General features: G+C 40.5%; 1 protein-coding gene across 1 annotated transcript in view; it reads right to left on the bottom strand.

Annotated features, from left to right (window-relative positions):
* Positions 1–12237, bottom strand: part of Mroh8 (maestro heat like repeat family member 8) — an 81264-nt gene that overhangs the window by 33833 nt on the left and 35194 nt on the right. The window contains exon 9 of the mRNA XM_051187972.1: positions 1349–1484. Within this exon, the coding sequence (XP_051043929.1) occupies positions 1349–1484 (136 nt within the window). The remainder of the gene's footprint in view (positions 1–1348; positions 1485–12237) is intronic.

Raw genomic sequence — 12237 nt, 5'->3', positions numbered from 1 at the left:
TTAATGGTATCTCTTTTACAAGGGAGTGGTAACCTCAAGTGTGTGTGAGCACTGGGAAGGCAGAGGCTAGCAGATGGTTGAGTTTGAGGCCAGCCTCCTCTGCAGAGCAAGTTCAATAACAATCAAACTTAGGTAGTGAAGATGTAACTGAACAAAGAGGCCACATTCCAGCCTCAGCAAGCAGCAGAACTTGGCAGCTTCAGCCACGTGGTGGCTCTGGCTTTAAGAGTCAAGGAGTGACTAAGGAAAGCTTCTGAGGCCAGGCATTTGTCAGGGGAGTTCCTGGATGGAAGCTGTGAAGTTGAAGCCTGGATTGTTTTGGAGGCACCACGATGTTATGTTGGAGATGCCAGAGCCATGGGATACATGCTGAGGAGAGCTGCCAACAGAGAGTTCAACCAGCTAAGAGGAAGAATACCTTGCAGTCTACAAAGCTGAACAGAGTTGGAGATCTTAAGAGTGTTTTAACATCAGACATAGAGAGGCAGAGTTTGGAGTTTGGTTTTTGATCTTGCTTTTGTCCAGAATTTCCTCAATATACTCCCTTCCATGTGTTTTGGAATAGTAATGTACATTCCATGCCATTATATGTTGGAAGTATGTAGTATGCTTTTTTTTTGATTTTACAGGAGATTACTGTTAAGCGATTGTATGAATCTCAGAAGAAACTTTGAACTTTAGACTTAAGTTTGAGACTGTTACAGACTATGGGGCTTTTGAAGTTGGACTGAATGTACTTTGTATTATGCTAATGTTACAAGCTTATGGGGTCAGGGAGAAGAATGTGGTGGTTTGAAAGAAAATGGCTCCAAAGGGAGTGGCACTATTAGGAGGTGTGGCCTGGTTGGAGTAGGCGTGGTCTTGTTGGAGGAAGTGTGTCACTGTGGAGGCAGACTTTGGGGTCTCTGTGTTCAAGCCATGCCCAGTGACGGTTCACTTCCTGTTGCTTCTGGATCAAGATGGACTCTCAGCTTCAGCACCATATGTGCCTGCATGCTGCCTTGCCTCCCACCATGACAATAATGGACTAAACCTCTGAACTGTAAGAGAGCCACCCCAATTACATGTGTTCCTTTGTAAGAGTTACCATGGTAATGGCTTCTCTTCACAGCAATAGATACCCTAACTAAGACACCACAAATTCAAATAATATGAGCCTGTTGGGCCCATTCTTATTCAAATCAGCACAGTCAGTATTGCTTCATCTCTGTGTATGAACTATGAACCTTTCTCTCTATGAATTGCTAAAGAAAATATTTCTAGAACATGGAACAGAGGGATAGAGGGAGGGATGGTGCCTACGGCTGTGCTAGAGATTAGATTACACCTTTGCTCCAGGGTGTCTTACACTTCAGTTTCAGAGTGATATGAAGCAGGTAATGTGTTCCCTCTGCAGCCTCTTCAGCCACCTCTTTCATTGGGTCACCACACAGCAGTGCCATCACAGCCACCAGATGTCCAAGCCTTTGGAACTGCAGTGGAAGCTAAGTGAGAAGGAAAGAAAAATGCCGTCAGAATATGGGGGACATTTTCACCTCAAACTGGAGTAGTTAAGGAGTCTGAAACTCAAGAGAGGTGATAGGGCCACAGACACTTAAATCTTTGGAGGCTTATTGTTTCACATAGTTAGGGCAACCTATGCACACATTCTAAAAATGAGGAGGCTTTAGCAATAAAGATATTCATTCCAGCACTGGTTTAATTAATTGACTAACTAATCAATAAATTAATCTTTCAAGCAAAGGTTTCTCTGTGCAGCCCTATCAATTCTAGAACTCATCCAGCTGTTTTGAAAGATCAGATTTTGAAAATATTTGCCTAGTAATGGAAAAGGAAATTATGGTACAATTGTTCTATGAATATAACCACTAGGAATCAAGTATCTGGCCTAGAGGCATGGCTTAGTAGAATAGCATATGTCCACCCTTTCTAAGGACTGGATAGCATACAGGAACAAAACCCACCATGAAAACCAACAGTAAAACAAGAAATTTATGACACACTAAGCAAAGGAAAACCGTTCAAAGTGAGTACAGCAGTAATTCTTAAAAATATATTAATTAAAGCTGGGCAATGGTGGTGCATGCCTTTACTCCCAGCACTTAGGAGGCAGATCTCTGTGAGTTTGACACCAGCCTGGTCTACAGAGTCAGTGAATTCCAGAACAGTCAGGGCTACACACAGAGAAACCTTATTGCAAGATATTTCATTACACTGTGTAAATATATGTCACTGTGATTGGTTTAATAAAAAGCTGAATAGCCAACAGCTAGGCAGGAAGTGTAGGTAGGATTTCTAGGAGGGGAGAGGGAAGAAAGAGAAAGAGATAACAGGGAGATGCCAGAAGCTAGCCAGATAGCCATGAAGGAAGCATGAAAGTAGAACACACAGAATGAAGGAAAGGTAAAAAGTCCCAAGGCAAAACATAGATAATAGAAATAGGGACAAGCATAACCTAAAGCAGAGCATTTGTACTTAATAATAAGTCTCTCTGTCTTCATTTGGGAGTTGATAGGTGGCCCAAAGAAAGTGCCAACTACAACTGGCATCCGACATGGGGCACAAATTAACACATAGGGCCTGAGAAAGCTGAAAAAAGAAACCAGAAAACAGATACGCTCCTTTAAGAGGCACTGCTATGCAGCAGAGAGCTTGAGCATGCTAAGTAAAAAACAGCAAGCTAAGTAGGAATGCCTGCCACAGTGTGGGCACCAACTTCTTGGAGCTGGGGCAGTTAAATGCAGGTCTTGGTTAAACACAGCTCAAAATTAAATGCAGCTATTGGCTAGGCCCATGGGCTTGGCTCTCATGGACCAAAAGAGGGTGCAGAGACAGTCATCAGAGCTGCATGGCAGAGGCCCTAGCTACCAATTAGCAGTTTAAAGTTTGGTTCATGAAATCCAAAAATACTACAGGTGCACAGTAAAATAGGTCCAGACCCAAGACACCTTTAAACAGGTTACAGTGTATGTAGGTGCTTTAAAAAGAAAAGAAAATAGGTACAGACAAAAGAAAAAAGTTTTAAAGTAATTAAGTAAAGTCTTTAAAGAAAGAGTAAAGTAATGTAAAGAGAATAAGCCATGTAAAGATGGGAAATACCCAGGGAGTCTGGATCCTGCCTGGTGCTTTGTTGAATCTTTTGCATGTTGATGAGCAAACAGCAGCTTCTGAGAGACATGAGATTGAAAAAGGAACTGCTGAATTAAACCAGCCTAGACACTTCAGGGATGTCTCAACTTTAAAATGGAATTCAGAAAATGTATTGCGTTGCATGGGAGGTTATGCTTTTGTTCCCACGAGAAATGAAAGGTGGTAGATTCCTTTAAAATTAATATTCAATTGGGGAAGACCCCCTAAAAATATTGGCTACAGACATAAAGAAATAAACCTAGAAAAACTACATGACAGGTAGTTTTGACATGGGAACAGCTCTGAGATCGGATGAGACAAGATACATCTTGTTAGTTACAGAGGCCTCATGACTTATTATACGCATCCTTTCATATGGGATGGATATAGGTTTTATATGCAGTTAAAATATACTTATAAAATTGATTGATGCTCAAACATAAAGCAAAAAATCATCTTTGGCTGGCTTGTGTACAACACAGAGTCCATACTTGTGTTAATAAAGATATGTATGTTATCTTTGATAGTTTGTAGGTTTTGAGAGCAAGGAGACCATAAACCAATGAAAATAGGTGACCCAGCCTCTCAGAGTTGCTCTGTTGCAGTTTCCTCAGAATTATGCATTCAGAACAACTTCAGCGCTCCTAGCTGAGATGGTCCAGCCTGACAGACTATTCTAGCTAGGGCTTCAGATAAACCTTGTACTTTTCCATTACACAGAGACTGGACAACAAATGTTATGGCTACTTTTCTTAGGACTTGACCATTATCTCAATTTTCTCAGGGTGCCCTGAAGATACCATTACTGCCAAGCAATATGAAGCAGTCTAGAGAACACAATAAATAGATTTCCAAGAAGTAGGATGGGTTGTTTTTGGTTATTCAGTGGGTTATGGATGCTTGTAATCATTTAGAGGGAATATAGGAATATAGGATAAAAAGACAACTATTAATCTCAAATATTTTACATTGGTATGCATTTTTGTATACTTATACAAATTTAAGGTTATTTTTGTTATACTGTATATAGGTTTTTATTTTTGTTCAATATATTATACCTATGCAGCTCATTTAAAAATGTCATATAAGGTTATTATAAATTTTAAGATAATAACCTATAACAAACTTGTAGTCATGTTAGGTATGTCTTCAAAGTTAAACAGATATATTTTAGACATAGAGGTGATTTTCAAACTCTTCAGAGTTTGGCAGAATATGGCATTTAATATATTTAATAACCTAAGGCTTTTCATAACAGTGAGACACATCTATTCCTGGCAGCACCAATCTACTTCATAAAAGGATGATGGGCATTGAAGAACCTCCATATGAAGTTTGTTTTCATTGTGGTAAAGTTAGCCACTTGGCAAGAAACTGCCCTTGTCTCGACTGCTGACAGTCTACTGCACAAACTGGACAAGCAGAACACAAAGGAAAAAGACACCCAAAATTTTCCAAGACAAGGTGGAACAGTCCTTCAAAATTCCTACTTCACAGAAAAGTCTGCCAGATATATTAGGATTGTAGACCTAAGATGGATGCCTCAACATTGCAGAGGAACCTTGAGTGACTGTCCAGGCATACAGCTATTTCTGTCATTTCTATAGTTTTGGAAGTTGCTTGCTCTGCATTTCCAGTTTACTCAGGTAAATATATATATATATATATATATATGTATATATATATATATATATATATTTATATTTATATCCATCCATCCTTTCGGGATTCTGATGGTTTCTGTTTTCCTTGTTACTAAATTAAAAAATGAAACTCACAAAAGAGTTATAAAGTGTATAAGGTTGAGAGACATAAAGGCTTAAATTGTTAATCTAAGAAATCTAAGAAAATGTTTTAAGGTTTAAAAAGGTATTTTAGGGTTGATAATACAAGTTATGATAGAAAGTAAATTATGTTCAAAACCTTGTACTCACCAAGATAAGATAGATAGTGGAGCATTTTCACTGAATTTGCCAAATACTAATGGATTGGATATTGTAAATATAATTCTTACTTGATCATTATTTTATTATATATAGCTTTTATGTTAGAGTTAAAACCCTTTCCTTTTATTTAAATAAAAAGGGGTAAATGTTGCAAGATATTTGATTACACTGTGTAAAGATATGTCATTGTGATTGGTTTAATAAAAAGCTGAACAGCTAATAGCTAGGCAGGACTTCAGGGAGGGAAAAAAGAGAAAGAGATGCCAGGGAGACGTCAAGGGTCAGCCAGACAGACACAGAGAAAGCAGAAAAGTAGGACATACAGAATGACAAAAAAAAAAAAAAAAAAAAAAAAAAAAAAAAAGGTAAAAATTCCTGAGGCAAAACACAGATGAATAGAAACAGATTAAATTAAGTTATAAAATCTAGTGGGACAAGCATAAGCTAAAGCTGAGCATTCCTAATTAACAATGAGTCTCTGTGTCTTTATATGGGAGCTGGTTGGTGACCCAAAGAAAATGCCAACTACAAAACCCTGTCTCAAAAAACCACTAACATTATATATATGTATATAATGTATATTATATATAGGCACACACATATGTGTGTGTGTAGATAGATAGATAGATAGATAGATAGATAGATAGATATCCTGCTTGTTACAAAAATTGGCAAGTATCTAACTAAAAAAAAAGAAAGGAAATGTAACAAAATATAGTGGAGAAAATGAGAAAAAGTTTAAAATTAGGGGGAAAAAAAGATCAACAACTACTTGGTGATCATGCAAAATGCATACCACTTTCTGCTTTAGATGACCACTGAGCCAGTGCCAGAACACCTTGTGGCAAAGTCATGGGTATGCATAGGGTAGTGTGTACATGTATAATATGACTGATGCTCTCCAGAAGTTTAGAAACCACAGAGAGAAGCTCTTTCTATAGCTCTCCAGAAACTCAACACAGAAATGGTGCACCCATCAACATGTGATGGCCTGTTTTCAGGAAACTTGCCAACACTCCATTTAGCTGAACCAGTGATTTTTTTTTTTTTCCTTTCTCCTCCTCTCTCTCTTCTTCCCTCCTCCTGGAATGCATGTGTGGATGTTCAGGTATATGCATCCATGCAAGCACATGCAGAGGCCAGAGCTTGACATTTAGTGTCTTCTAGCTTTCTTCACCTTATTTTGAGTCAGGATCTCTTACTGAATCTGGGGCTCACCATTTAAGTCAGACTAGATGGCTAAAGAGCACAAGAATCCTTCTGTCTGTGTCCCTAGTGGTGGCATTTCAGGCATGTGCTATCACACTTGGCTTTTATGTGAATGCTGGAGCTCCAAACACTTCACCGGCTGAGCCATCTCTCCAGCCCCATCGGTGCTTTTGTTGTTGTTTGTTATGTTTTGGTTTTTTACAAAATAAAAGCAATTGTGGTTGGCTCAGTGGTGAAGAACACTGACTGCTCTTGCAGTGATCAGTTTTGATTCCCAGCACCTACATGGTGGCTTACAACTATCTGTAATGCCAACTCCAGGGGATCTGATGCTCTTTTCTGAATCCTCTGGGAACTAGGCATCATACATGTGGTGGCTAGATATAAATGCTGGCACAGCACACATATACTTAAAAAAAAAAATATTAAGCCAGATAAAGGCAGGTGGGTCTCTGTGAGTTTGAGGCCAGCCCAGTCAACACAGTGAGTTCCAGGACAGCCAGAGTTATATAGTGAGAACCTGTCTCAATCAATCAATCAATCAAACAAACAAACAAAAACAAAACAATTAAAATAAAACTATTTCTTAAATTATTTGATGTGAGAGAGAGAGAATGACACATATATGGGCTCATGTGCCACAGCACATGTGTGGAGGTCAGAGGTCAATTCTGTGGCGTCAGCTTTCTTTCCATCATTATGCGTGTTGTGGAGCTTGAATTCAGGTTACCAGGTTTTCCATTTGTAAAAGACTTTTTTTATTGTTGTTTGTTTGAGACAGTTTATCTGTGCAACTACCCTGGCTGTCCTGGATTCACTTTGTAGACCAGACTGGCTTCAAACTCACAGAGATCCACCTGCCTCTGCCTCCTGGAGTGCTGGGACTAAAGGCTTGTACTGCCACTGCCCTGCCTACCTTTTTTTTTTTTTTGGACAGGGCCTCATTAAACTTACTATGTATCTGAGGATGCTACTGAACTTCTTTGATCCACCTGCTTTTTTTTTTTTTTTTTTTTTTTAACCTCCTAAGTGCTGGATTAAAGATATATGCACTGTGTTGTGTTTTGCAAAGGTCTATTTTTTATTTTTATTTTTTTTTAATGGGAAGACATTTGAACTTCGCAGGAGAGTGACTGGCCACATGGAGAATTGGGGCTAAGCATTCCCAGTAGCTGAAGTAGCAAGTGGAGCTTTAAAAATCTAGAAGAAACTAGTGAGGCTGTAAAGGGCTGTAGAAAGACGTGCAGGAGCCAGTACACACAAGATCTTGGATTCTAACAGAAAAGGAAGTCACTGGGTTAAAGAGGAGGAACAGAGGCAAAGAGGAGGAGGAAGGAGGAGGGAGCAAAGAGGAGGAGGAGGGGGCTGAGGAAATGAAGCCCAAGTCCATATAAGGCAGAAGAAGATGAGGAAGCTAGAGAAGAAAGAATGATTCGAAAGCTAAGAAGGTGCTGTAGGGCTGGGAAGGTGGGTCAGGGGTTAGGATTGCTCATCACACAATCATAGGACCAGAGTTTATAGAGTATAACGTATGGGAAACGTTAGGGTTTGACATTCCACATGCACAGACATGTACACTTGTGCTGATAACAGACAAGCACACACACAAACAAGTAAATAAGTCCTTTTTAAAGAAGGTATCCATAGCTCCATCTAGAAAAGGGGTTGAGTGGGAGCTTTCTCCCACCACTCAGCAAAAAACGACTCAGGAGGATAAACATTGTTGATGGTACTTCTGTCTGAATGGCAGAAGCTGATACTTTCCCTTTCCTCTACTTTAAAAAAATATTTATTTTCAGCCAGGCATTGGCAGAAGCAGGGGCAGAGGCAGGAGGCAGATCTCTGTGAACTTGAGGCCAGCCTAGTCTACACAGCTAGTTCCAGGACAGGTTCCAAAACAATACAGAGAAACCCTGTCTTGAAAAACAAAAAAACAAAAACAAACAAGCAAACAAACAAAAAAATATATATAGTATTAAGTATATTTATAATCATAATATTTTAGCCCCTCAGAATTTATTTAAGACATAAAAGCCACAGCCCAGCCCAACATAGTGGCCCATGCTTTTAATCCCAGCACCCTAGGGGCAGAGAGGCAGGCTGAGTTTGATGCCAGGCAGGGTGTCATAATAAAATCTCTCTCAAACAATCAAACACCATAAAAGCTACTAGAGGCTAGATTGGTGACTACATCTAACATTATTTTTCTTTAAATTCCACATACTCTCTCCTACCCACCCAAATCCACAGAAAACAAATAGGCAACTAAAAAAAAAAAAAAAAAAAAAAAAAAAAAAAAAAAAAAAGAAACTAGAAAAGGCAAAACAAACAAAAATCAGGAAAAGAACCCAAGAAAGACACTATAGAAACACATTTACTCACACAAAAAAATCCCACAAAAAACACCAAATTGTAAAATATAATATTTAAGTAAAATAACATTAAAAAATGCTAGACATCTAGAGGATACATATATGCCACACACTTAGGTTAGGTGTCCTTTATTGACCATTAAGTTATACTTCAATGTAAGAAGATCTATGGGCCTAAATAAGGACTCAAGTCATGGCCTAATTCCACTCTGTCCCTCTCAGGCTCTGGTTTTACTTGCCTTTTCCTCCTGAGTCACTCTTCTGCAAGTAACTTGGCCTTGGGGCTCAAGATGACAAGGAACTAAAACTAACCCCAGCCACAGTGAGCTCTGCAGGATAGGAAGGAACTAAAACTAACCACAGCCTCATTGAGCTCTGCAGGACAGGTCGCCTCACCTCCGCCTCTGCAGGCAGTTATCCTCCTGGTAAGTAAGGTTATAGCCTGGAGCAGGAGTAACTTTTTCATGGTAAGTGGAGCAGTGACAGCTTTTCCACAACCCCCTCGCAGAAGGGACAGAGCTGAGACAGTGGGCACTCAGATATGGCCTGAGCAAGGTCACCTGCTGTCAGCAGTGCACCCCTCCTTTAGATTCCCCTTTCTATAGGACTTTACAGTTCCTATCAACCCCTTAAAAACTGAGTCAGAGTCTGTTCTTTGCAACAATGGCTATGGTCATCAGGGATCCTTTGTCTTTCACTCCTCCCTTGGTTGGCACAAGGGATAGATGGATAACGCTAATCTACAGGGCCTTTTGTTAGAACATGGCAGACCTTCCACAGAAAGATTTTGTATTGTATAGCCTTTGGACTTGGTTAATTTAGGTATATAAATTCATTTTTTGCAATTTTTTTAAAAATAATGAAGTTTAAAATAAATTATAAGTTTACATAAGGATTCTAAAGTTTAAAAAGAAAAATGGAAAGCACAGTAGAGCACACCACCCAACTTTTGCATACAAGTTCTAGATGCTCATATACCCAGTGGTACCAGGCTAAGCACCCCATACTCATAATCCTCTCTAGGAAAAAAAAGAAAATGCTAAAGAAGATCCCAGGGACACACACACACACACACACAGAGAGAGAGAGAGAGATTGTTTGAAACATTCCTTTAATCCACAGTGAATTAGAAATTGAAGAATTACAGGAATGCCGTGCTACTGCTGTCGGAATTATAAAGCAGTCAGTGGAACTTGCTACAGGAGGAACTGGCTTCAGAGGTTACTTGAGTATAGAGAGCAGGAAACACAGCTGAAGTTGAGATTGCATCTGTGCAGCTATGGGAGTCATCATTTGTGCTGGGGTGAGACACTATGGTGGTTGATTGGGGTCACTCATGCGCAAGTAAGTAGGCTATCTTGGTCCACTTTGTTCAGTCATTGGGGTTCTATCTGTGGGAGTAGATTGCACCTGGCCAGAAAAAGTTTACGCGATATACAGATAGAGAAATGATGGGGAGTGAAGAAGCCCCAAAGACTACAAGACCTGCTCAGAAAAAGAGAGGCTGATTTGCAGAAGGAAAAGGAATAGATCCAGAAGAGATGATCATACTTTGGGAGGCTTCTTTTTAGAAGCTACAGCAGAGGATTGACAACAACTGAGAAGTGGAAGATAGAGAGAAATAAGAATATTTAAAAATGGGATCCTTGGTGAGAATAAACAGGCACAGGGAAAAAGGGAGCAAACTGTGTTATATCCAAAGGAAACTCCAAAATACAGTTCAAAAATCCAGAAATAGGCTCAACCAGGACTATAGGAGACTTCTGGCGGATAAAAGCCAGCATTCCTCAGGAACTTGTGAAGCCGGTTCCCCTATGAATGAAATGAGGATGTAACTGCTCCAAGAAAGGGTTGAGGAGGATTTTATTGTGGATTTGGAAAGAACAGCCAGAGGCATCTGGAGGAGTCCTGACAGAAGTGGGCCATGGAGGGGGGGTTGAGAGAGGAAGAGACGAGAGGAGCAAGGGAACCAAGAGAGGAGCCAGAGAATGAAGGGCCAAAATGATGGTTATATAGGAATAGGAAGCTTGGGAAGGGGAAGGGGAGCCCCTGGGGCTGGAAAGGGTTGGAGCAGGTAGAGGCAGGATGAGAGTACTGGAGGCCAAAGAAGACACTTTGGTATGCTAATAGGCACCACAGAATCCATTTGTTTCTTTGGAACCTGACATTCTCTACCAAAAGGAGTCACTTCCCTTTTCTCTGGCAGAAGGGACTTATGGCTACCTGTGGTGCCTATGGGTATATCAAAGCTCATGCTGCCTCCAGGCTCCTTCAAAATCACAAGTAACTGCCACACATTTCAAAGTTCTAGCCTGTGCTGGCTAGTTTTATGTCAATTTGACACAAGCTAGAATTATCTGAAAAGAGGGACTAGCAATTGATAAAATGCCCCCATAAGATCTGGCTGTAGGGGCTGGAGAGATGGCTCAGTAGTTAAGAGCACTAATTGCTCTTCCAAAGGACCCAGATTCAATTCCCAGCACCCATATAGCAGCTCACAACTGTCTGTAACTCCAGGATCCAACACCTCACACAGACATACATGTAGGCAAAACACCAATGCACACAAAATAAAATTATAAAAAAGAAAGATCCAGCTGTAGGGCACTGTTGTAGTGATTCATGGGAAAACTCAGCCAGCTCATTGTGGGTGGGGGCCACACCTACACTGGTGTTTCTAGTGGTCCTGTGATGTGGGATGTCCTTCTGTACACTGTGAATATATGTTGCTTTTAATGATTGATGAGTAAAGCTGTTTTAGTCGATGGTCATGCAGAATAGAGCCAGGCAGAAAATCCAAACAGAGATATGGAGAGAAAGGAGTAGTCAGGGAGATGCTGTTGTTCCCAGATTCTGAACCCCCAAATCACCAAGAGACCTGTTCCAATACAAAAGCAAAGAGTCTTTTGTTGTTGTTTAACAAGCTAACTCAGGCCTTTCATTCGTCTGTCGTGGCAGAAACTTATGGAGCAGTGTAAGGGAGTGTAGGGGTACACAACAGTCTCGGGATTGGTGAGCTTCCGGGCTTGGATGACCTGTCTTGTGTTGACTGGTCAACTGGTTGTTATGCCCTATAGGCTCTCCCAGTGCAGTTGCTATGCTCTGCATGTCACTGTTGTGCACTTGTACCATAAAGCACACTCGAGACCTTAAGCACAGCCCCACCAGCTAAGTTCTGATTGGTTCCTTGCAACAAGGAGGGTATCTGACTGACTTCCTAGTGACTAGGGCAGTAGGAGCAAGGTCAGACATGAGCTGAGTCAGAGGCCTACATGTCTTTTCGGCAGCCTGACATAGCTGCTAAAGCAGGGGCTAGTCCCTTCAATGCCATGTAGCTGCAAAAGGAGTTAGATGCCAGAACATTACCTGTAAGCCACGGCCATGTGGTGATACACAGATTAGTAAAAATGGGTTAGTTTAAATTTGAGAGCTAGTGAGTAATATGCCTGAGCCACTGGCCAGACAATTTATAATGAAAATCAAGCCTCTGAGTGATTATTCAGGAACTGGTTGGCCAGAGAGAAACCTCCATTTATATATCACCTCGTGGCTGTGATTTAAGGGTAATGTTGTGGCATCTA

The sequence above is a fragment of the Phodopus roborovskii genome, unplaced genomic scaffold, assembly GCF_943737965.1.
Source record: "Phodopus roborovskii unplaced genomic scaffold, PHOROB, whole genome shotgun sequence".
Classification (NCBI taxonomy): Eukaryota; Metazoa; Chordata; class Mammalia; order Rodentia; family Cricetidae; genus Phodopus; species Phodopus roborovskii.
The sequence above is the reverse complement of the archived record's forward strand: the minus strand, read 5'-3'. Positions and strand labels throughout refer to the sequence as shown.